General features: G+C 41.6%; 2 protein-coding genes across 3 annotated transcripts in view; both read right to left on the reverse strand.

The window, feature by feature from the left end:
• Window positions 1-26,708, reverse strand: part of LOC135203512 (heterogeneous nuclear ribonucleoprotein U-like protein 1) — a 354,027-nt gene that overhangs the window by 69,636 nt on the left and 257,683 nt on the right. The window lies entirely within an intron of this gene.
• LOC135205778 (uncharacterized) overlaps window positions 4,239-26,708 on the reverse strand; it is a 35,102-nt gene continuing 12,632 nt past the window's right edge. For both annotated transcript variants that reach the window (XM_064236919.1, XM_064236918.1), the window contains 5 exons: window positions 15,825-16,235; window positions 15,337-15,576; window positions 5,849-6,695; window positions 4,814-5,715; window positions 4,239-4,424 (listed from right to left, as the gene is read on the reverse strand). In XM_064236919.1, the coding sequence (XP_064092989.1) occupies window positions 5,589-5,715; window positions 5,849-6,695; window positions 15,337-15,576; window positions 15,825-16,235 (1,625 nt within the window). In that variant the 3' untranslated portion in view covers window positions 4,239-4,424; window positions 4,814-5,588. The remainder of the gene's footprint in view (window positions 4,425-4,813; window positions 5,716-5,848; window positions 6,696-15,336; window positions 15,577-15,824; window positions 16,236-26,708) is intronic.

A 26,708-nucleotide genomic window follows, 5' to 3' on the forward strand; every position in this document is an offset into this window, starting at 1 on the left:
AAGAAGAAAAGGTTAAGTGGGTATTGGAAAAGAAGAAAATGTTAAGTGGGTATTGGAGAAGAAGAAAAGGTTAAGTGGGTATTGGAGAAGAAGAAAAGGTTAAGTGGGTATTGGAGAAGAAGAAAAGGTTAAGTGTGTATTGGAAAAGAAGAAAAGGTTAAGTGGGTATTGGAGAAGTAAGTTGGCACATCATTTTCATTCACCCAGACGTAGTCAGGTTAAGAGGCCATTTATATTCCATTGGATAGTTTTATATTCCATTATTGGGAGGAACTGGTGTTAAATTCTGTTTACTGATTGCAGATTTTACTTTGTCTCGAAGTTTATATGCATTTGATTTTTTTAATTGTATTTGTATGTTGATTATTAGATTCAGCAGTTGTTTGTTTTTCATAATTAAATAGTAACGAGTCTATTTTTAATTTTATAATTTCCTTTTTGTATGTTAAGGATTCAGAACTTAATTTATTCTCATGTTGGTATTTTAAAGGGCATTTCTGTAATTTAACAAAATTGTCTCTACAATTTCGTATTGTGGCCTCTGTCTTGGTGGGTAGTTGGTTAAAAGTACCTAAGAAGCACTCATTACAAACACAAGACAACACATTTTTGGTGTTGTTACTGGTTCATTTTCTTTGACCGAAACATATCTTTTAAGCTTTACAAATTTTTGATTTTGTAATACTATTGGTCCTCTTCTGTAGTGATAAAGAATGTTGGCTTGATGGGTTTATTTATTAGTGGAATATTTGGGTCTTGTGGATGACTGGGGTATGATAATTATATTTTGGTTTGGTTTAATGGTATGAATTTCATTTGCATTATATAAGGGGATGCTGTCATTAGTATTATCTGTTGGGAATTGTAAAAAGTTATGATTGATTCTTTGTTGAATGTATGATTGGGATTGAAAGTAATTGTGTATTTCCACTTGTGATGAGGTTTTTTTAAATGTTCTCCTGGTGTAGTTGGAGTTTCTTAGAATTTATTGTAATTTTCAAAATTCAACTTTTTCCCCTTAGGTGGGGTTGTTCATTCCAGCATTATTTTCTTGTTGTCAGTTTGATTATTACTGTTATTATTTGATTCCCCTTCGATTCAAAATTCTTCTTCATGGATATCTGAATCTTTAATGTTAGTAGTGGTAGTGGTGGATATATTACGCTTATTTTGGGTTTTAGTATTATTGGCATGATAATAGTTTCTATGTTTATATTGTTTGTTGTTGTGCCGATTAGCCTGAGAAGAGCCATTGTTAGGCTCAGAAGTCTGGATAAACTAATCCTACATAATAATAACAATTGTGCTTATTGATATTTTGATTTTGAGTTACATTTGAGAAAGTGGAGCTTTTGGATGGATTATTAACTTCACTTTCTTTTAGCCCGAGTCTAACTTCCTTGACTGACATTCCTGTTCTATTTATCAACAAGTGAGGCTCTGTGTTGTATTGGTAAAAGGAGCACTCTTCAGGTTTCATGTGATTGGCTTAGCCCACAATTGGTACATTTTGGGTGGTTACAGTTCCAATAGCGTTATTGTTATCTGATGCACAGACTACACACATTGCCTTATTATTATTATTATTTTTTTTTTTTTTTGTCCATACCTTGAACACTATACATTGTAGTGGTTTTGGAATAAATGGACGAATTTCTCTATTTTGCCTGAGAATTTTTATTTTACATAGGAGGTCTTGGCCTGTAAATATTATTTTGGCAATGTTGATATTTGCATTCTTGTCTTTCTTACTTGGAATTGAGTCTACTTCTAGAGAGAGAGAGAGAGCCGTCATCAGGCTCCTCAGAGGTCTGGATAAACTAAACCTTTATAATAATAATCTAGATCGTGAATATTGTTAGATCTCAATTTCAAGGAGTCTCTGGCAGTTGTTGTTTTGAAGGAAGTGCTTCTTGTTCGTTATTGGGTAGGATGGCTGTACCTTGCACATAATTCAATGTTTGGTGACTTGTTATTGTTACTTTTTATGTTACCTATTTTCATTATACTTAAAAAGGCAGTGGACTGCTTTTTGTTGTTTAACCCTTATACCCCGGACTTATAATTTTTGGCCTAACTGAAATACGTACATAAAATACTGGTGCCATAACCAGTTCTTGATGTTTGTGTTTGATCTGATTAAAAAAAATTTTTTTTTTTCCAAATTTACTTTGAATGACCATAAAATGGCTTCAAGTTAATTCTCAGTGTTATGGGTATTAAATTGTAAGGTAAATAACATCCTTTTATTTGATGGCTAGTGTTTCATTTTTTTGTGAAAAACAGCGAAGCATTCAGGGCAAATTCCTCCATCACAATTTGGGCAAAAATAGCATGAGCGGACCCTTTTAAGGTGACCTGCTATACAGTTCCTCTACTTCCCCACTGGGAGCTTTATAATCTTATGCCCATCATCTGCAGATAATGCTACATGGGAGGGACTCCCCACTGGATAAGGTAAGAGTGAAGCTGCCTGGATTTGTTCCAGTGTATGTCTCTTCCAGATGATATTTCGTAGTTCTGGACAAGCGACTCGACTAAAGAGACCATGAACTTATATCTATCCAATCAGTGAAAAGCCTCCTTTTGAGAAAGTACATAGAAGAACAGGTGTTTTCTTGCCATCCTTGTAAGCCACACATAACAGAGGACCCTTTCTACGATCTGAAACCTCTTTGTTTTCCAGTTTTTTCTTTACAGCATCCATAGGCAGTCCTTTACAGTTAGTGCAAACTGTTCCAGTTGCTGTTGTTCCATTCTGCCAAAGATCTTCGAACAGCTTAGGTGAAGAAAAGTCACTGTCAAGACCTAGGTGATGACCACAATGAAATAAACCTGCTTTCTCAAGAAGCCTCATAACAAGGTCACATGTGGCCCCATTATCACTTACTTGCATACCAGCTGTTCCCCTATATATGTACTTCAAAGGCATAAGTATAACCATTCCTTGCCTCGCATAAACACCAAACCTTTATTCCAAACCTAGCATGATGCTTGTTTGGCAAATACTGTCGCAAATGACGGGTCTTACCCCTCAAACCAATAATGCTTTCATCAACGGATATTTTTCTCTCAGGGTAGTAATGACTTTAGAAAGTCCTCTGGAAGTGATCAATAACTGGTTGTATTTTGTACAATTTCTATGCTGGGTGATCTGGTGATGGAATTTTTGAATTGTCTGCAAAATGCAGAATCTTGAGTAACTGTTCAAACCTTTCTCTATTGTAGTGGTTAGAGAACCATGGTGCTGCCTGGCTCTGATTTGTACAATCCCAGTAGGACCTCAGATGTGGTTTCTTGATATGCCCCATATTCAAAATAACCCCAAAAAAGCCAATAATTCATTCACAAATGTTTGACCTTGTTTGATCCATAAGTTGACTATAGACCTTATCTTTTGTCGTAGATACTCAGTATGGGACTGTATCCATTGACTTGTGAACAAATTAGTTTCATCAACAATTTTCTGAACAAAACTATCTGTAATAATGGTAGTGCATCATGTTGTGGGGGATGGATTGGTCCACAATGGCCTGTGTATCTTACAGAAGGTGGTCCAGCTTCATTAGCTAATACCTGCACCGTCTCCCTCCTCACTGCTATCACTATCAGGATTCACATCATTACTTTCATCATCAGTATCAATATCTTCCTCACTGGTGTCACAGCCATCAAAATTGCTATCATCATCAGTTTCTGACTGAGTACAACTCCCAAAATTATCATCATCTGCAAAAGTGCACTTATGAAAATACTAATATATACATATGTATATATATATATATATATTATATATATATATTATATATATATCTATTAATTATATATATATGTATATACTATATAACAGACAACACCAAAGTTCAACAGAGAACACTGCTATTTACAATCATAAAGACGAGCACAAAATAAAACACAATTACAACAAAGTGTTACTCACATATTTATGTGTGTTCATTCATTACTCTGCATGTTCATTTGTTGCTCATGCATGAAATGTGTTACCAAATGTTTCAAGTGAAACTACCTTTCCTATCCTAATATATATTATTCCCCAAAACAGGGATGAAATAAAAATAATATTCCCTAACCCTGGACAGGTAGCGTGGACAAACACTCCCGCTGCAGGTAGCGTGGTGTCATATATGTTATGCTCCCTTTTGGGGCTTAAAGGGAGGGGACCAATTTACCAATTTAAAATCTAATTTCTACTGGTTGAAGGAGAAAAAAATGCTGAATATGAAAATGACACTGTACTTACATGATTACGAAAATAAGTATAAAAATACAATTTTGTTTAAATGACTGGCACTGTACACTTTAAAATAAAAAACTGGACAAAAAACGAATTATGTGCTGCAATTACAATATTTCCTGAACACATTGATGTAAAAACATTGCCGATATCAGCGAAACTGCCAGATCTGTAAAGAAAAGAAAAAGCGGTTAATTTTTTTATACACAAAATCACCAAAAAATATGTGTGTGAAATGAATGCTATATTTATAGTAGTAATACTTATTATATCTGGATGAATTTTTCCAAAAGTCATCTACAATGATCCTAGATGATGGCAAAACCTTAAAAATTATATTTAGTTAATATAAAATGGGAAAAAGCTTAGTTCAAATGTAACCCTTACCGTGCGAAATTGACGTAAAAGAAAGGCATATTTAGAAAGAGTACTAATAATTGATGGATATGCATGAAATTGTACATAAATAATCTATGATGACCCTAGATGAGGGCAAAAAGGTTAAAAATTATATTTAGTAAGTATAAACTGGTAAGAAAAATAATTTGTGAAACTTACTACGTGAGTTGGCACTGGTCGCAGATGAAGTTGACATGCAAGTTACACGCAGGCTTATGGCACTTAGCACACAAAAGCTTGGTCCTGGCATTAGAAGAAGAAGGGCAGAGAGGGCATCTGTTGCGCTTGTCACTTCGTTTTGGAGTGTCTGGAGTCTCGTCTTTGGGCTCTTTTACCTCAAAAACAGAACAAATGAGGTAAGTCAAGTCCCTTGGGAGGTACCTGTTGTTTCCAAGTCGAGCAAGTGCTGCATCACGGCCGAGTTCCATGGCCAATTCTGATGAAAATTGCCTCCTGTTGTACAACTTGTTGCCAGGCAAGTTTTGGTGGATAAAGAAGGCATTATTCACAACAATATTGATAATCCCATAGAAGACACATGCGGGCCACCTCCGGGTCTTCCTGCTGCAGGTCAGGGCAGAACATATCTGATCGAAGGTGTCGACTCCTCCCTTTGTGGCATTATAAAACATATGAATTTGACTTTTCTGGTTCTCAATAACTGTGGGATTGTGATGTACTGTGGAAAGAATCTGGATCCTTTTCGTGGAATTTACACGTTGGCACAAAATAGTGACCTTGTCCTTGTAGTTATACGAGGCCACACATTCGCCTAATTCCAGGGGCGTTGTCAGCATCACAGAAGGCATGTAAGGTTTGGGATGAATAGCGCCAACTAAATGCATCCCAAATTGACGGAGACCCTTGGCTAGTGGCAGGGAAGTAAACCAGTTGTCCGTCGTAACAATACGCCCAGCCTTCCTGAAGGGTCGGGTTACCTCCAACGTAAAGTACTCTCCCAAGGGCGTACTTGTAGTGGTAGTCCCCTTGCCAAGTAGGGAATGGCATTGCACATGTAGAACGTCTTTGCATCACAGGCCATAACTAACTTGATGCCATACCTAAGAGAAAAGAAAAGAAAATAAAAGAAACTATAAATATAAAGAAAACAAAACTATAGAAACTATAAGAGAAATTAAAAAAATGGCTCTCTCTCTCTCTCTCTCTATATATATATATATACCTTCTACTTACTTTGCTGGTTTATTCGGGATGTACATCCTGAAACCGCACCGTCCCCTGAAGCCGAGGAGCTGCTCATCCACAGTAAGTTGCCCACTGGGTTCGTAGTTTGCAATGCAATTTGCAATGACCTGGTTCCACAAACTCCTTATGGGAGCAAATTTGTCAGTCTTCACACGCTCCTCCCTTGTGGCAAGGCTGTCAAATCGTAGGGCCCTCTGAATAAAGGCGAAGCGGCGCTCACTCATGACGCTCCTGTAGAAGGGGCATCCTAGAGATTTGGAGAACATCTCTTCCGATGTCAGATGATTGTCCTTCCGTGCCCCTGTCATGATGAGGATCCCAAGGAAGGCACGTAACTCCATGAGGCTCAAGTCCTTGAAGGTGGGGTCGTTTTGCCGCTTGAACTTGTTCCTGAGGGTGAAGATCTTGTCGTTGGTGTGGACGATCACTTCTGCAAGCAACGTATTCGGCAAAAATTTGTCAAAGACTTCAGCAGGAGTCCTACACCCAAAGACAGCCATGGTAGGGCCGGCAGTGTCAAACTGGTCGATCTCCAGGATGGGTGGCATTGTTGGGTTTGGCTCTGAGTGCCATTTCGTGTTGTCCCTAGCCTTGTAGGAGTCATCCGGCAATCTCTTCAATGCCACACCTTCTGCAAGGCAAAGAGGGCCTCTCCTCCTTTTCCTACTCCTGATCTCCACGGGACTAATATCAGGCACAGAAACAGCTGCTGTAACCGCAGGAGACGCTGAAGGAAGCACAGGAGATACTGTAGAAGGCTCTTCTTCATCACTACTTACGAAAAGGAGCTCCGAATACTCCTCCTCCCCAAGATTTTTCTTTGCCATGCTGAAATCTGAAAACAGGAAAAAATGTTATTGTTATAATACAATTAAGTTTGTTCATACTTACCTGGCAGATATATATATAGCTGTATTCTCCGAAGTCCGACAGAATTTCAAAATTCGCGGCACACGCAGTGGGCGGCCAGGTGGCAGTACCCATTGCCGCCGCTGGGAGGCGGATATCAGGAACTATTCCCATTTTCTATTCATATTTTAACAGTGCCACTGTCTCCTGAGGGGAGGTGGGTGGGCACTTTAATTATATATATCTGCCAGGTAAGTATGAACAAACTTAATTGTATTATAACAATAACATTTTGTTCATGAAACTTACCTGACAGATATATATATAGCTGAATCCCACCTTCGGATGGTGGGAAGAGACAGAACAGGATTTTTTGGGAAACTAAATTAAGTAGATGATATACATCTTAGTTCCTCACCTGTTAGCATAGCCGACTTCGTGATTACTGTCACCAAAGTCTGCTTCTGCGTTACTAGAGTTGCCAGCGAGGTAGAGACCTGTAATGCTGGTGCGCTCTAAATGATCTGTCAACGGGGGCGTGACCACAATGTGACTAGACCATATGACCATACTTCTGAGGGCAACGAAGCTAAAACCACCACCTGACCTAACCTATCAAAGTTAGTTCCATAACTTCTAGGCTAAAGAAAAGGAACGCGCCTCAAGCGACCAACCCTTCAAAGTTAAAAGCACACCTATCCCTTTTCTATAGGATAGGATTCGTGTTGCTTCCTGCCCCCAACCCCCAATATATATCTACGGATATGTATGGTCCTAGCGACTTACGGATCTGAAATGTCGTCTTCACATCCCGTCGGGAGTGTGAAGCGAACACAGAGTTGCTTCGCTAAAGCGTGGCACTCAGGATGTTACTGAGTGTCACGCTCTGTTGAAATGCTTCCGAGGCCGCGCCCTCACCTCTTGAGCATTCATATTAAGAAAAAATCTCAAATCTTTATGCAAACATAATGGAATGAGACCTCTTAAAAGAACTCCTTGGCTATAATGCCAGGGTGTTCTTGGACATGAACCAGTCTGGTCTTTTTACGGAAACACCGCAGATTGTCGGGATGGTGAAGCGAACACAGAGTTGCTTCGCTAAAGCGTGGCACTCAGGATGTTACTGAGTGTCATGCTCTGTTGAAATGCTTCCGAGGCCGCGCCCTCACCTCTTGAGCATTCATATTAAGAAAAAATCTCAAATGAGACCTCTTAAAAGAACTCCTTGGCTATAATGCCAGGGTGTTTTTGGACCTGAACCAGTCTGGTCTTTTTACGGAACACCGCAGATTGTCCGTTGACCTTGACTTTCTATAGTTTTATCAAGATAAAACTTGAGAGACCCTACAGGGCACAGGACTCTCTAATGCCCTTGCCCAATAATTTGTGCCATACCCTTGGTCTCCAAGCCTTCGGGTCAAGGGTTAGACAGGTTTTCGTTCTTATCAAGAACGGAATGCTTAGAGGACAGACCGCATTATGTCCTTTAAAACACCCCCCAAAAAAACCTATGATGATGGCTAAAACCTCACTAACCCTCTTTGCCGTGGCTAGAGCGGTTAGAATATTAGCCTTTCTGGTCACGTGTATTAAGTTCGCAGAAAGGATAGGTTCGAATTGCTTTTGGCATCAGAAACTCAGACTACGTCTAAGTTCCATGCCGGAACCTTTGATCCAGAGAATTTTAAGATCTCCACAGACCTCAAAGATCGTGAAGCTTTGTTGTTTGACAGAACCGAATCTCTGAGCCTAGAGGCCGTCAACAACATATTTGCATATTCTACAATAGTTAGGACTTCTAGCTTATCTTCATACTTTCAGACCGGAAAGATAAGAAACCATAAGGAACTTCACAGAGGTCGAGGTGGAGGAACAGTCATTTCCCTTCACTATCTCCAGAAACGGCCTCCTCCGATTGAACACTGAAAATAGGCAGCACTGCTTTGCCTTGGCCAAGAGGCTGCCATTACTCTTGAAGATCTTATCGCTCTGTACCGTTGAAGACGAAGGTAGATATTGAATGCAACCTACGTCTTCACAGACAAATCGAGAGAAGGATTCTCAAGATTCTGAACCTGTGCCTACAATGACTGAAAAACGCTAACCGCTATTTCATTGCTGTCCGGTGAGAAGTCGTAGTTGCAATGAAAGCGGGCGTTCTTCAGTAATGAAAACACAGGGGAAAGCTGCCTGAAGAACTGCTTCTCATGGGCTGAACATTTGGAAGTAGAGCTGTCAGGTCGGAGAGTAGGCGATGTCCTTTGACATAACTGTTAATTCGGGTTGAACAATGAACAATTGTACACCTACGAATATGAGATATTTTAAAGACAAACCCAGATGTCTGCAAAATCATTCGCATTATCGCAGTGCGATGCAGCGGGAGACTTGTACAGACTTCTGTTACCGTGCGTTAAACAGAAAGATGAAAGAGTCTAAGAGATATCTCTGTTGAAAAATCTCGCAATATCGAAGGCGATGGAATCTATCGTCACAGCAGTAGATGGTCCTTCATAATTGCGAGAAACCCCGTTAATCAGAGACCTAAGTCCATGATTGTTGGGCAGAGATACGGTTCGGTAGGCAATCAAAGCAGGAGAGAGAGAGAGACATAACCAACCGTGCATCTCGGAGGCCCAGCTGATACTGAGCTGCTATCAGGCAGTTCAATACGCAGTAGCTGAGCTTGAGCTCCCGCTGACTCGTCATCCTGATTGTTGCCAGGTAATCCATATTCCACAAAGGAATGCGTTCGGCTAGAACCACCGAGCATAAAAGATATGCTCGAGCAATTATATTTAGGCGAAACGAATTTCGGTAAATATAAAAGTTGAAATGGTGTTGTCGTGACAAAACCATAAGTATATAAAATTGAAACAAACTCCTGGGAGGTTGCAGGCAACCCAGAGTTGCAGTTCAATTAGAATACTTCTCGTCTAAGTCGCAATCCGTAGAATAACTAGGATATGCGCCTACCCCTCGGACAATTCAACTGCTTAGTAGAATCATGTCGCGAGGTTAATATACGTAGTATATTTATAGGATTCTGAACAACGATCTCCATCCTAAATTCTTTCCTTCAAGAAAACAAAAATAAGGATTAGAAGAACCACCTTTCGATCTCCTATCAAAGAGAGTGAAGAAGAAGTCTTCCTCGAAGGAAAGCTTCAATGGTGAACAGAATACTATCTGCCTGAGTTGCCAGCTACTCCCTTTACGAAGGAATAGGTATGATATTATCGAGCAAAAGGAAACTCTCAAGCAGGCCTATTTAAACGAAACAGAATTCACTAAAAACAGAAGCTGAGTTGGTGTTGTCGTAACAATACCTGAAGAGTTGTTCTTACTCCGAAAACTCTTGGAAGGTTGAAGGGAGTTGCAAAGAAAAAATACATTAGGAACAACAGTTCTTTTCGGCTTCTTATTCCGCAGAGGTAAATACGATATGCGTATATGACTTGACCCAATGCGTTAGCAAAATGACGCAAAGATAAACTACGTAAGTATTGTAGTAATTTGAACATCGAATTCTCTACTACATCTTTCCTCGACGAGGAAGAGAGAAAGAAAGGAAAACGACTGTCCACGTTCTAATGAATGAGGCTTTTTAAAAGAACTCCTTGACTCTTTGCCAAGACTCTTTTCCAAGAAAAGGGAGTAATATTCGAATAGAGATCAAGAGAGAACCGAGGATCGAAAAGGACCGTTCAATGTTCTTATGATATTGGACATAAGACTTCCTGGATCTAGTCTACAAGTCTTTTTTTTACTCCCCGGGATGAGCCTCTGAAAAATGAATGAGAGCTCTTCCGAAATTTGTTAACGAGTTTATCCGCTTATACGATAAAAACATTAAAATCTATGTCAATGAGAACTACCCCATTTATGAGGGGTCCCCCACTTAAATGACAAAACGTTTAGTATCTTGACAATGGGGAAAACGTCCTTACTTGACAAAACTATTAGCACTTTGCTAATAGGGGAAAACCCTTTAACATGACCGAAAGTCACCCAGGAATCCGAGTATATAATCTTCCCGATTCTCAGAGAAATCGATGAAGAGGAAGAGGGATCGAAGAAAAATTCGGGTATGTCTCTCCGCTAACTCCGAATCCTTTTTTCTGTAAAGGAATGTCCTGTGGAAGGGAGTCCTGAAAAAAAACCGTCCGTCTTGAACGAAGCGTTTTATTTAGAAAGCGTCAAGCCGTCCTAAGGAAACAACGTCGTGAACAGCAAATAAGACGCCTTTACTCTCACAACGCGTCCTGCCGAGCTTCCGCCGAAGCGTCCTGGCGAATGTCCACAAAAGCGTCCTGCTGAGCGTCCTCAAAAGCGTCCTGCTGAGCGTCCCTCAAAGCGTCCTGCCGAGCGTCCTGCTTAGCGTCCTGGAAAGCGTCAATCAAAAAAACGTCCTGCTTAGCTACGAGCGTGTCTGAGCAGAGAACACCAAGTCTTCTGAACGACGTTTCAGAGAGGAACTCGTTGAGCGCCCTGATGCATGCAAGGCCCGCCAAGAGGCGTCCTGGCGAGCGACCTTGCCAACATCTCAATGTTATGACGAACCGCTTTTTGCATATGACGTTGATATTTTCAAGGGACGTCCTCATGCGAGTCTCCATGGAGAGCCGCACGCTGCTCCTGAAGTGTGTGAACACTAAAGGAAGACGTATGGCTTTCGTCTTCAAGACGGGCCTTAAAGACCTTTTTACAAAGACAGTGGCCGCCTGTGCGACAACTTGCGTCTTAGTAATGCAAAAGACCATCTCCAGAAACGCACTCAGCAAAGAACGCCGAGCGTCCGAAAGACACCCTCGCAAGGTGCTTGCCGAGCGTCCTGGAGAATGTCTCCACTATAAGACGTCGAGCACCTCCAAAAACTTCTTCACGTCTAAATTGCCCTTCTTATGCCGAACCAGAGACATAAGTTGTTTGACTGTGCAAAGCAGCTTGCCGGACGTCAAACTTATCAGCTTGCTTTTCGAAGTAAAGCGAACGTTACATAACGTATACGGAGCGCCATTAGGAGAGGAGACGAATACTGAGTTGCTCCTCCAAAAGGTGGAATCTAGAATGTCCTTGATTACCAAATCCTTTTGGAATGCTAGCGAGGTTGAAACAGCTCTAAATTCATGAGCGTTCACTCGCAGGAGGCTCAAATCACTCTTCTGGCTAGATGAACTGAGCCTCCTTAAATATTTCCCTTAGGAAAAGAGCCAGTGCATTCTTCGAAAAGGGTAAATGTGGTCTCTTCCAATGAGCACCATACATTACCCGAAGGACCTCTTACTTCCTTCGTTTATGTAAATATAATTCGAGAGCCCTGACAGGGCACAGGGACTCTTTCATCCTCTCGTGACGAGAGAGAGAGGGACGTTGAAGCGTCCTCTTCTCTAAAGCTTCTTTAGGGGGCGCGAGTCCTTCCGAGAGCTCCACCCCTGTGTGGGGAGGACGCCTCGGAGGACGAGAAGCAATCCTTCAAGATTCGTGCACGTGCTCGATCTTCGGCAGCCTGGGTAAGCGACAACAGGACCTGCCGAAAGGAAGCCAGATCAGCATGAAAACCCGTAACCTTCCTTCGGCTTTTGACATGCCCTCTCCCTGGTTTCCTGGGAGTCCGACAGAGGTCTAGGCCTAGAGGCGTTATGGGGCCGATCTGACATTCCCTCCTAACGAGAGAGAGGACGTGAAGCGTCCTTTTCTCTAAAGCTTCTTAGAGGGCGCGAGTCCTTCCAAGAGCTCCAACCCTTGCGCGGGGAGGACGCCTCGGAGACGAGAAGCAATCCTTCAAGATTCGTGCACGTGCACGATCTTTAGCAGCCTGGGAAGCGTCAACAGGTTCTGCCGAAGGGGACGCCAGATCGGTGGGGAGCCCCCGTAACCCTCTTGCGGCTTTCGACATGCCCTCTCCCATGAGTCCTGGGAGTCCGACAGAGGTCCAGGCCTAGAGGCATTATGGGGCCGATCTGACGCCCCCCTCCACAACACAAGGGGCACTACACTTCACAACACTGATTGGAGAGCGAGCACTTTAGTCTAAGATTACTTGATGTATCCTCTAGCAGACACTTCTTCTAGGTCCGTAAGCCATTACCACAGGGTTAGGCAAAATAAAATCTACAGGAGGTTAGAAGGTTCATTATTTCTAACTTCTGTTTACCTTTCTATAGTTTTATCAAGATAATGTGGAGGAAAACTCCTGATTCTAACACGCTCTAAAATGCGTACATGAATCCTACTTCTTCCGTAATCAGTCACACATTACACTAATTACATTGAACTTACGCAAAGAAAACATGTAAACGTCATAAATACTAAGCGAGTGTCTACCGAAAGTTCCGGTAGCCTCACCTTACCGCATGCAGACAACAAAGTCTGAAACTAGGCTAACTAGCTTCAGACATCAAATGCAATGAAAAAATTTACGATAGCGTATGCCTAGCCACAAATCCAAGTTAATAATCGAAAGAATAATTAGGATACTTAAGCGGCTAATGAAGTTTCAAAATCCTAGGCGGAGGTCTGTAAACAGTTGTTTACCGACCGGCGACAGAAAAAAATATGAATAGAAAATGGGAATAGTTCCTGATATCCGCCTCCCAGCGGCGGCAATGGGTACTACCACCTGGCCGCCCACTGCGTGTGCCGCGAATTTTGAAATTCTGTCGGACTTCGGAGAATACAGCTATATATATATCTGTCAGGTAAGTTTCATGAACAAAATAGAAAATTAGAAATTAGCCTCAAAATCACATTTTCGCTGCCTTCCGATCCAATATGGTGATTGGTACGGGTAGCTACACCATTCACTGATATGTTCCGATAAACACAATCAAATTATTTCACTAAGTAATAATACAGTAATGTAAAATGCGAAAATTTTGCATTTGCGTGACTTAATTTTGGAAGACTAAACATTGCTCTTCCATTTTCACAAGTTTCCATCTACTATTCCTACTGCAATCGAGGAAGGAGATTCCACTTCACTTTGGATGACATTTTTCACACAAAAATTAGCAATATTTTGAACTTTCACTTGGCTTTTACATACATCAAATTTTGCTCTGAATCCCTTGAAATGGGCAAATATGACAAATAAAATTTTCTTCGCCTTGCAATTTCAAATTCAATTCATGTGGCCATTCACATCTGTAAAATTGATATTTCCAAAGCCACTCACTATCTGACAATATGGGTTAAGGTTCATTTCCCTGAGAGAAATAGATCATTTTCCCGTCAGAGCTGAAAGAAATGCAGCAGCAACTTTACACAACTAAGCCATTGAACATCTCTGTAATGAAACTAGTCAAAAAACACAGAATTTATTACTTCCAAGATTTTGTGGAACAGGTGACCGACCAAGTGAGCATGATACACGGCAGATCAAGCTATTTTATGCACAAACCTTGTTGACGGATAAGGCATTGGAGAAACATGTTTTGAGAATGCTCCAACCTCACAAGCTATTGTAATTTTCCCCCAACCAAGCCTTTCTTCACCCAGACATATTCTTTCCTCCAACAATTGTCACCATTCCTGGATATATTCAGTCATGTTTTTTTTTTGCACTGACAAAGTCCTCTCCAGTTGTGGTGTGCATGCTCCAAACTGATGCTCAAACCTTGGGCGGTATTAAAATCACCACGGATGAATACTAGGAGTTGTGAGGCATCACACACAAGTTGGTTCACTCAACAAGAGATAATACGAGAAAAATCTTGTTGCTCTGTGCACAATTTGCTGAACTATTGTGCTTCCTAAATCTTCAATTCTCTGACCAGAGGGGCTTCATCTTTTAGTAAACACAAGCAACTTTGTAACTGGCCCTAGTTGGAGCCTGATTTTCAATATTTTTCTCTGTAAAAACTGCTTGTTGAGAACACAAAATGTGCTGAATAGATTCAAATTTTCCTGAATACTGCTGCCTTGTGAACTTCAACCATGTTTAGTCTCATCATGTTGATGCACACTGTACTCCTCCAAAACTGCAACACTGTCTTTATATATGATGCAGAAGACTCCATTTGCTTCCCAAAAAAGTATTTTACGAGCAATTTTTCATGTCAGTCAAAATAAATACAATACTGATGTCATTTCATTATCTAAAATGAGTTTATTTTTTATAAAACATGAAAACACCTTCACTTTTAATTAGTTATTTTAGAAATCATGCTAAGAAAATTATTTAAGAAATGAAATGACATTTTCGTAACTCCAAAGTTTTAGACACCAGGCAGTTAAAATATGAAAATGATAATACCAAGGTGAATACCAGCACCAGGGTTATAGGAGACAACCAACTGCCTTCACACTTGAGCTTCTGAATATTAGTTGCAGACCAGATGAAATTATGTGGTGGGCCAGATGACAGTTTCAAGACCCGTGGCTAAAGGTATCCTAAATTGCAAAAGGAACTGTTACAATGAATTAAACACCCACCCACACACAATGATTGCATCTATTAAACTCCCACCCACACACAATGATTGAGAGACAAACACAACAAAAGGTGAAACGCCCACATTACAGTTGATCACAAGAATCACAAATGCATAGTACTTTTACATAATAAGTTTGGGAAAGAAAAGGAGGGAGAGGTTAAACAAAATGAGAATAGCTACTGTACTTACAGCAATCCAATAATACTGCTGATTTGTCAAATTCAGGTTCATCTTCTACTCTCACTTCTTCCACTTCTGGTCTCTGCTTCTTTGAATCTGGAGAACGTGACTGAGAATGAGCTCTTCTCTTTTCTCCTCGTCTATCTTCTGTATCAGATAGTTCTTGCTTTGGTTCCAGTAACTCCTCCTTTACATCAATTTCCTCAATTTTCATAGAACCTTCATACCCATTTCCAAGTTCTTCCTTGACTGCAAAACCAAAATAAATATATTTGAGAGAGAGAAATATTTTCAATTTTAATGTGTACGACATATTTGTTAAGCAATCAACAAATGTGGTTTTGTGGGTAAAGCTGATAAGCAATATTATAGGAAATAAAGTTCCTCAGATAAAAAAAAAAAAAAAAAAAAAATAGTAACTTGCACACTCAGCATAATCTAGTGTCGTCTTGTGAAAAGGTAACTCGCATGATACATCAGATATGTGATGAACTTACCAGACATATCTTGCATAGGTGCATCTTCATAACCCGTTTTGTAATATTCATCCTCAACTTCTTCTTTGACTGCAATGTCATCACCTTTGGCTGTAGTGTTGTCCCTGGAATGCTGCCTGTGGCTCAAGTCAAAATCCTTTTCTTCCGAAGAATCGTCATCTTTATGTGGGGATGAGTAAGAGCTCATCCCTTTCTGAGAAGGTTCATCTTTTCTTGGAGGCGACGTCGACTTTGCTCTTGACTCTGGTTCTGAACGATGCTCTGGCTCAGGCTCAAACTCACGTTCAGGCTCTAGCTCCAGTATGGGCTCATTCTCATGAGCTGAATCAGGATCTGGTGCGTCAGGATCTTCCTCATCCTCCTCCTCATCTTGCTCATCATGGTCTGGCTCCAGCTCAAAGTCTCCAGCATCTTTGGAAAAATAAAATAAAATAAAAATAAAAATTTAAAAATAAACTTCCAAATACTACTAGGAAATAAGCAAAAGATTATGCACACAAAATTGTTGTTATTCAGGGTGTCAAATACAATAAACCACAAAGGAAACATGTATAAATTACCTCACTTTTTTCAAGGAAGGGTTAAAGTCACAAATCAGATGAGGAAACACTTAGAACTCTCAGTGAACTACAAAACAGGTAAGTAGTAATCTGTCATTTTTCACAATAAAAAACACATTCACAAAAAATTAAGTTCGACATATTTCAGTTCTGCCTGTCAATTCTAATAATACAAATTCTAAATTAATCTGTATCTTTCATAGCTAACAAAAACTTGTGATCTTAACATAAGGATAAAGTCTTCTAGTGCCAGCTGGAAAACCAGTAAAAATCTTCTAAAAATGGTAGAACAAGGAATTGGTGGCAATGGGTTTGGCCAATAAGATGGGAGAGGAGGCATTAGCTGATCTTCTCTTACTCATGACACTGTGCACCAGCAGATGCAGTCAGCATTCAAATAAAAAGACACTTGTGTGACCAAGATGAGTGTCTGCATACAAGTCATTTTAGGGACTTTTTTATATACCAATTTATATGAGCTGCTTGAGTCACTGCCACTTCCCAGATGTAAACGTTTGCTAGTCATAAGCGAAAGGATTAACAGTCTTTATCAATCCTCCCAAACAAAGATCTGGAGGAACTACCACATTAGTCAAAACCTGTTAGAAGAGACCTGTCCCGAAGATTTCTTCAGATAAAACTGAATCAGCCTCATTCCTATGTAAGCTGTGGCCCAGAAGGCAACAGCCATTCTCTGAAGTATAGAGGAAACTATCTACCCATTTATTTGTCAGATGAGAAAAAATGGGTTTATTGCTCTTCATTCTTTAATAAACAATCGACGGGGTTGGAAGAAGCATAGACATGTGGATACTGATCAGAAAGACACAAGGGCCAAATGCAGACAGCCATTTGCTCTAAACTGTCTCAACTGAATTGGAAGAAACTAACCAGGCATCTAAATACAGGACCCCAATTCCAAGAAAGTGATACTATCCCAGTGCTGTGCTCAGCCCAAAACACAGCAAATTTTAAACATCCTAATTTATGTTTCCTAACATGCAAAAGTGAAGCTCTTAACCCTTTAACGCTGATTGGACGCATTAAGCGTCGATATAAATTGTCTGTTGGGTGCCGATTGGACATGTGGTACGTCGATATAAAAAAGTTTTTTTTAAATTCGCGGAAAAATAGTTATAGGCCTACTAGGCAAAAACTTTTGAATCACGTGAATTGGGGGATGCTGGGAGCTCACGGATCAAGCTGTTGTTTTGTTTACAATCGTTACGCAGGCGTGCAAGCGCAAATTTCTTTCTTCTCGCACTAAAATGTATCAGCGACACATATCAATTATTTTGTCACTGACATAATTTTTGCACCATTTTATATTAGCCGTTACATGGAGTATATATGAAAATGTGTGCCATTTCATGTAGAATACAACCAAAAACAACTCATGGTTGTAGCTTTTATCAGTTTTGAAATATTTTCATATAAATAACGATAAGTGCAAAAATTTCAACCTTTGGTCAACTTTGACCCTACTGAAATGGTCGAAAAACGCAATTGTAAGCTAAAACTCTTATCTTCTAGTAATATTCAATCATTTACCTTCATTTTGCAACAAATTGGAAGTCTCTAGCACAATATTTTGATTTATGGTGAATTTATGAAATAAAAAAAAAAATTTCCTTACATCCACACTGTAACTCTTCCGAAAAAAAATCTGAAATTTTTTTGTCTGATTGTCGTAATTTTTGCACCATTTTAAATTAGCCGTTACATAAAGTTTTATATATGGAAAATGTGTGCAATTTCATGCAGAATACAACAAAAAAACAACTCATGGTTGTAGCTTTTATCAGTTTTGAAATATTTTCATATAAATAACGATAAGTGCCAAAATTTTAAACCTTCGGTCAACTTTGACTTGACCGAAGTGGTCGAAAAACGCAATTGTCAGCTAACTATTACATTTGAGTGATATTCAATCGGCGTTTAAGGGTTAAGGGGACTGCCTCAGTTGGGAGGCCTGAAATACAATTTTGAGGTCGGTGGGCGAAATAGAGTTTTACTAATTTCTGGTAACATTGATGTGTGCCACAGCCAGACGTAAAATATTAGTGCTGTAGCTAACCTGTAAGTGGGTCAAGTATGATTTTTTGTGATAGTATCCGCAATGAAAATACCACAAAAAATACGATGTTTTGATATCCTTTCGTTCCGTTGTGTTTTACATAAATTTTCCATAGGTAATCATATTTGTTGTACGACATTTTTCCCATCCTACGCTTTCTGAAGCGGAGAGGCAGGAGGAGCAGCTGCACAAACACATCAGTAACCCGCATACCTTTGATGTGACCACACCGTTCACTTCTGAGCCGTAGTTGTCAAATACTCTTTATATCTAAGTGCTTTTTTTCTTGTTTATTCATCAAAATGCCAAGGAAGCAGTCAAGAAAGCGTAGATTAGCTAGAGAAAGGTTGAAAGAAAGACTTAGAAAGATAACAAAAAAGAACACCAAGATGAAGCATGTGCATTCATCACCTCCAAGACCTAGCTGGCTCATGATAACAGGGGGGGGGGGGGGGGGGGGGGGGGGGGGGGGGGGGGTGTTGTTGTTGTTGTTGTTAATATAACTTTTTAAAGTGGGGGGACCAGAGACCATAGAAGTATGCCGTTAGAATAAGAAAATCAAGCTTAAGTAAATTTTTATATTGATGCCTATGCGGTTTTCACTGAGAATTTCATTACGCAAACTTTAACACGCGACATCTCAAAACTTTGTTTTTCAGTATATGGGTCGCTTTAAAACCCTAAGGCTTTTTTATTTGTTGTCCTATTTTCAAAATTCAAATACCATTGAAATCCTTGATAAATTCTACATTGAAAGAATTGGAAGAATTTTCAAATTATTCCAATTTCTATTTTTTATGAATTTTTGAATTAAGTAATTAAATAAAAAAATAATTTTTCTATATCGATGAATTTTTTTATTTAAAAAATTTTTTTTTTTAAATCTTTCTCAATTCATTGGATAGAGCAACTCTTTGTGAGTATTAATTGCTTTAGTTATTAAATTTTAGTTAAAAACTAAGGAAGCCTTAGGGTTTTAAAGCATTGCATCTAAAAATCGGGAAAAAAATTAATACGTATAAAAAAAAGAATGTATAGAAATTTATGAAACTTTTTGTAGTAACTTGCCATTAGGTGACTTATAAATGGGTAGCAAAACATAATTGCTCCAAGCAATATTCAATACCCTCCCCCCAAAAAACTGAGGCGGTCCCCTTAACATCAGGATAAGCTTGCAAATGTGAGCTGGATCCGGGGGGGGGGGGACACCTGACTGTGTGCACTTCACTACCTTCCAGCAAAGGTGACAGATTAAGCGGGTGGCTGAAGTGGGCCAATCATGTATTGAGCTTCAGGCTTGTACTGCTTGTACTTTAGAAACATGATATTGTTATGATACAATAAAGTTTCATACATACTTACCTGGCAGATATATACATAGCTATCGACTCCGTCGTCCCCGACAGAAATTAAAATTTCGCGGCACTCGCTACAGGTAGGTCAGGTGATCTACCGCCCTGCTCTGGGTGGCAGGACTAGGAACCATTCCTGTTTTCTAATCAGATTCTCTCTTCCACCTGTCTCCTGCGGGGAGGCTGGTGGGTCCTTCAATTGTATATATCTGCCAGGTAAGTATGTATGAAACTTTATTGTATCATAACAATATCATTTTCATACATTCAACTTACCTGTCAGATATATACATAGCTGATTGACACCCTTTGGTGGAGGGCAAGAGACAGCTAACTACTGACTAGACAGGTAAACAACACATGTTGTAGGTATTTATAGACCTTGGTTCCTACCTTATCAGGTGGAAGACTTCGTGACTGCTGTCTAGGAGTCTGCTTCACCTCAAGAGCCTTAGCGAGATAGTGATCTGTGGCCAAGAGTTCTTGTGGATCTGTCGATGGGGTCTCATCCACTTACTCGACAGAACCTAACTGGCATTGTCAATGGGAGCACATCCGCTTATATGACAACACGCCTTTATTTAAGGAGCACACAACCGATCCCGATCACCCGAACCTAACACCCGTGTTAGTTCTAAGATTGCCAAGAGCTATCCCCAAACTCTTAGCAAACAACCACAAACTCAATAACCACACATACAATAATACAAAAAAAAAAAAATATTCTTTTTGTACCCCTCTAAAAGTCAGCGTGTCACTCGATCTCCTAGTGAAGAGAAGTGAAGGTCGCCTGTGCGACACCTGACACTTCCATGCACAGGAAACTCAAGAACACATCCAACAAGAGGGTTTACATACAATATTAAGGATCGGTGCTAGCTCCCTTACCCAGAAACCGTCTGTGCTGACACAAACGGACCTAGAGAAAAACATTTCTCATACGTAACTCGCACGTCTTTTAAATAATGAGATGCAAACACAGAGTTGCATCTCCAATAAGTTGCATCCAAAATGTTTTTAAGTGACATATTTCTTTGGAATGCCACAGAGGTTGCGATTGCCCTAACTTCGTGGGCTCTCACTCTTAAAAGATTAAAAGAATCATCTGGACAATTCTTATGAGCTTCCGTAATAACACTTCTAACAAAGAAGGCTAAGGCGTTCTTGGACATTGCTCTCGTGGGGTCTTTTACTGAGCACCAAAGACCTTTTTGCGAAACCCCCCAACTGCTTCTTCTGTCCAGATAGAATTTAAGAGCTCTAACTGGGCAAAGGATCTTTCTGCCTCTCTGCCCACCAAACTAGAAAGTCCTTTTACCTCGAAGCTCCTGGGCCAGGGATTCGAAGGGTTTTCATTTTTGGCAAGAAAGAGAGACTGGAATGAACAAATTGCAGAGTCTCCTTTGAAGCCGACTCGTGATTCAAGGGAGTGCAACTCACTGACCCTTTTTGCCGTTGCAAGAGACATCAGAAACAAACACTTTCTAGTGATATTACGAAATGAAGCAGTGTGTGGTGGTTCGAATTCTTCGGAGGATAGAAATTTAAGAACCACATCTAAGTTCCAGCTTGGAACCTTAGGTTCAAGTGACTTTGATGTTTTGAAGGAACGAATGAGGTCGTGCAAATCCTTATCATTCGTTAGATCTAATCCCTTGTTTCTAAAGACTGCTGAAAGCATACTCCTGTACCCCTTAATAGTCGTACAGAGAGATGCGACTTTTTCTCTAAGAAACAGAAGGAAATCCGCAATTTCGGTCACAGAGGTACTGGAAGAGGACAGCTTCTTCGACCTGCACAGCTTTCTGAAAACTTCCCACTTCGATTGGTACACTCGCCTAGTAGATGATCTGCGGGCTCTAGCAATTGCGCTTGCTGCCTGGCGAGAAAACCCTCTCGCTCTGACAAGTCTTTCGATAGTCGAAAGGCAGTCAGAGCAAGAGCGGGAAGGTTTTGATGGTACCTCTCGAAGTGGGGTGTTTGAGCAGATCTATTCTGTTTGGAAGAGATCTGGGGAAGTCCACTGTCCACTCCATCACCTCTGTGAACCAAATCTGAGATGGGGCCAATACGGAGCAATCAGAGTCATTTTATTTTGGTCCCTTCGGATGCCACGAATTTCTGACTACTTCCCCCAGTATCTTGAACGAAGGAAAAGCGTAAACATCTAGCCCTGACCAGGTCCAGGAGAAAGGCGTCTGTTGCATAAGCCCTGGGATCTTCCACTAGGGCACAAAATATGTCTATCCTTTTGGAGAGGAATGTGGCGAAAAGATCTATTTGAGGCTTTCCCCAAAGGTACCAAAGGCTCTGACAGACTTCTGAGTGGAGTGTCCATTCTGTGGGAAGGACCTGGAACCTCCTGCTCAGTCTGTCCCGCTCTCACATTTCCTCTCCCCTTAGACAAACCTCAATTAGAAGAACTACCTTCCTTTGGTTCGCCCAAATCAACAGATCTCTTGCCAGCTCGTACAGAGCGAAAGAGTGAGTCCCTCCTTGTTTCTTGACATAAGCCAGAGCGGTCGTATTGTCTGAGTTTATCTGTACGACCTTGCCTCTGACTATGTGTTCGAAAGCTCTTTAGCGCAAGGTGATAATGAATTGCTAAAAGCTCCTTGCAATTTATGTGCCATGACACCTGTTCTGCCGACCAGGTGCCTGACACTTCTTTGGATCCCAATGTTGCACCCCAGCCCGACTCCGACGCGTCTGAGAACCGAATGTCAGGCTTGGTTCCGTACTTTGCAGGGATACTCCTTTGTTTTCTTTAAGGGAATCAAACCACCACTTTAAATGATTTTTTATTTCCTCCGAGATGGAAACGTGTCCGAGAGCTGTCCTGTCTTCCAACTCCAACTTCTTCTCAGGAAGAACTGAAGCGGACGAAGATGTAGTCTTCCTAGGGGAAAGAAACTGTTCGAGCGAGGAAAGGGTCCCCAGAAGGCTCAGCCATTCCCTCGCTGAAGTGCGCTCTTTCCCTAAGAAGTTTCGATACTGTGGCACAGCCTTTCCTTATTCTCTCTTGAGAGGGAAAAACTCGAAAACCCCCAAAAACCCCCGAGAATCCATCTGAATCCCCAGATAAACCACGTTCTGGCTGGGGATCATCTGAGACTTCTCGAGGTTCACGATCAATTCCAATGATTTTGTCAATTCCAGTGTTGTTGACAGGTCCTCCAAACACTGCTTTTGAGACCTGGCTCTGATGAGCCAGTCGTCCAGGTACAGGGAAGACGTTTATCCCTTTCAAATGTAAATGTCTTGATACATTTTTCATCACGTCCGTGAAGACTTGAGGAGCCGTGGAAAGGCCGAAACACAGGGCCCTGAACTGATAGATTCTTCCTCGAACATAAATCGAAGGTACTTCCTCGACGAATGGTGGATCGGGATGTGGAAATATGCGTCCTGAAGGTCTAGGGACGCCATCCAATCTCCTTGACGCAGTGCTGCAAGGACTGAAGCAGACGTTTCCATGCTGAACTTCTGTTGTTTTACGAATTTGTTCAGCGCACTTACATCCAGTACCGGTCTCCATCCCCCGAGGCTTTTTGCTACAAGAAACAAGCGATTGTAAAACCCTGGGGAGCTGAAATCCAGCACCAGCTCTATTGCTCTTTGTCCCACATCTGTTCCACCATCTGACGAAGAGTATCCATCAGACAGGGTCCCTGTATCTGGCGGACAATTCCCTTCGGTGATGTTGTCAAGGGAGGAATGTCCTTTAATGGGATGTAATAACCCTTCTTGATGATTGACATCGTCCAAGGATTCGATCCTATGTCTTCCCAGGCTTTCGCAAAGAAATGGTAACCTGGCTCCTACAGGTGTCCTTTGGGGTGGAGGACAGAATTCTCACTTTCCCTTCTTAAAGGGACGGAAGGAAGACCTGCCCCTTTTCTCGGTTGACTTCCTTCTGGCGATAGATCTAGCTGGAAGGCCTCCTCGAAAGGGCTGCTGCTGAGCTGGACGAGCCACTTCTTTTCCTCACTGCCACAGGCCTATTTTTCCTTGAGGATTGTCTAAGGAGATCCTGGTGGCCCTTTTCAGTCAGTGAATGGGCAATATCCTTCACCAACTGCGAGGGAAAAAGATGTTCTGAGAGAGGCGCAAACAATAAGGCGGATCTTTGCGAAGGAGAGACGGCCTTCGTGAGGAAAGCACTGTGAACCGCCCTCTTCTTTAAAACTCCTGCACCAAAGAGGGAGCATACTTCAGCCGATCCATCCTGAACAGCCTTATCAATGGCATGTGAGGATGCTATTTAGGGTTTCTAGGTCCAGTTGTTCCTTTCATGAACTTCTTGGCAAGAACCCCAAGGGACCAATCTAAGAAGTTAAAAACTTCTAAAGTGTGAAAAAAACCCTTTGAGGAGGTGGTCCGTTTCCGAAAGACCCCATGTTACTTTTGCTGAATTCAAGGCGTGTCTTCTCGATGAGTCTACTAAACTCGAGAAGTCTGACTCAGCTGAAACGGACAGAGACAATCCCATATTTTCTCCCGTTTCGTACCAAATGCCTCTCCTCCCTGTAAGTTTAGCGGGAGGCGCATACAAAAGACTGTCCTTCCTAACTCCTTCTTCTTCTTGAACCAGGAGTCAAGAGATTGTAGCGCCCTCCTCATAGATATAGCAGGCTTCATTTTTAGGAAAGAGGAAGACTTGTGCGTTTTCGTGCTTGAAAACAGAGAGCGTGGAGAGGAAGGAGCGGCTGGCGTTAAGAGTCTCCATATTCTTCCAAGAGAAGGACGAAAGAACTTTGTAATTAGAAATCCTTCCTTCATTTCATCCTCCGAGGCATCTTCTGGGTTCATAGGCTCGGAAGGAGAAGGCTCCCTTCTTTCTTCTGTTTCTTCCCTTACTCTCTTCCTTTCTGAAGAAGCACTCCTAATTGAAGAGGGGCTAAGAGTTACTCTCTCTTTGCTAAAAGATTGACGCTTGGATGGACTCCATGTCGGATGTCCAGGCTCTTCATGCAGGGAATGCGCCTGGTGTACAGCGTATCTCGCCTGGAAGGAGTAACGTGTTTGGAATACTCCTGGTGCTTGGCAGGCGCAACGCGCTTCGAATACTCCTGGCTTCTGGTAGGCGCATCTTGTTCCGAATACTCCTGGCGCCTGGGAGGAGTATTAAGTTCAGAATACTCCTGGCGCCTGGGAGGAGTATAAGTTCGGAATACTCCTGGCGCCTGGGAGGAGTATTAAGTTCAGAATACTCCTGGCGGCCTGGGAGGAGTATAAAGTTCGGAATACTCCTGGCGCCTGGGAGGAGTATCGAGGTCCGAAGACTCCTGGCGCCTGGTAGGAGTATGTCGCTCCAAATACTCCTGATCCTTGGAATGCGTATGGTGTTTAGTAGGAGTATTGATCAAGGTAGGCGCTTTTCGTTTAACAAGCGCTCTACTCCTAACAGGATCTTCTTCTTCAGTTAACTCTTGGCGCTTGGTTGAAGATCTTGAACGTTGTACTGAATACTCTGGCTCTTTGCGCCTACTCGGAGCCTGGCTCCTGGCTGGAGCCACACTCTTGACAGGAGTAACTTCCTTTCTTACTTCTCTCCTGTCTAACGCACCGTTCCCGCCGGAGATGGTCGCCTGTGCGACACCTCCCCTGGAAGGCTCGTTGCGCGTGACAGGGGATCGGTATTTAGATCTTTTAATAGGAAGCCTATCATCCTTCTTACGAGTAGGCTCCTTATAAAGAACTCCTACCAACGAGGCTAATTGTTCCTGCATATTCATTAAAATTTTCCTGGTTGAGGAATCTTTCGAAACAGGAGAGGGAGATCTGGAAGGCGCTCTAGGATCTCCTCCAGACCCAGAGTCTGAATGTTTTCTAGCCTTCTTTATTACCGAAGGCGCTCCTTCTTCAGAGAAGCGCTCGGGACTAGAATTGAGCTCATGTTCTTTCATACTCCTCTTCAGCGGACGGGAAAGTTTCGACTCCTTCCATCCTCTTCTCGGAGAGGGCGAACTAGAAGACGAAAAGCACTCTCGAAGGACGCTTTTCCTATAGCGGTCCTTGGCAGATTGTGATATGATAGATTCTGCCGAAGGGACGCCTGATCATTGGGGATTCTCCACAACCCCCGTACGGCTTTCGACTTTCCTTCTCCTCCGGGCCAGGGAGCTTGGAAGAGGTCTAGGCCTGGGAGCGTCGCAGAGACGACCAGACGCCCCTCCACTACACTGGGGACACTAATATCACTAGCGAAACCACATTCACTTTCCTTACCTTCCAATGCTGCCATTTTTTCCTGCATTTTCTGAAGGGAAGCTCTGAGTTCCGCTATTTCCGAAGCAGAACTAGAGGGATTAGCAATTTGTGAACGGGCTGAAACAGAATGGGCATGATTATCAGAGGAAGAAGCTACAGAACTAGACAGTAAATCATGAGATGTAGACATTCTGCGGGTTTTGTAAGCCGCCTTCCTCTCTCTATCTTTCTCTAACTTCTTCAAGTAAGAAGTTAGATTCTTCCACTCTTGCGCACTCAATTTCTCACACTCGTTACACGTATTCTCAATCGAGCATTCAACCATTCTACAACCACTACATGTAGTGTGAGGATCTACCGAAGCTTTCGGAATCCTCACCTTACAGCCCTCATTCACACACACTCTGAAACTAACACTAGAGTCAGACATATTCACGAATTCCAAAAACCAAGTCCAAAAAACAGTCCACGATAGCGAATGCCAAACAACGATCCAAGTACGTCACCAAATATCAGCGAGAGATGATCAAAAGCGTTGTGAAAAAAGAATTCTAGTCAGGAGGAAGTAACAACAATGTTGATACCACCGGCGACAGAGAGAATCTGATTAGAAAACGGGAATGGTTCCTAGTCCTGCCACCCAGAGCAGGGCGGTAGATCACCTGACCTACCTGTAGCAAGT

Source organism: Macrobrachium nipponense, chromosome 24, assembly GCF_015104395.2.
Source record: "Macrobrachium nipponense isolate FS-2020 chromosome 24, ASM1510439v2, whole genome shotgun sequence".
Lineage (NCBI taxonomy): Eukaryota > Metazoa > Arthropoda > Malacostraca > Decapoda > Palaemonidae > Macrobrachium > Macrobrachium nipponense.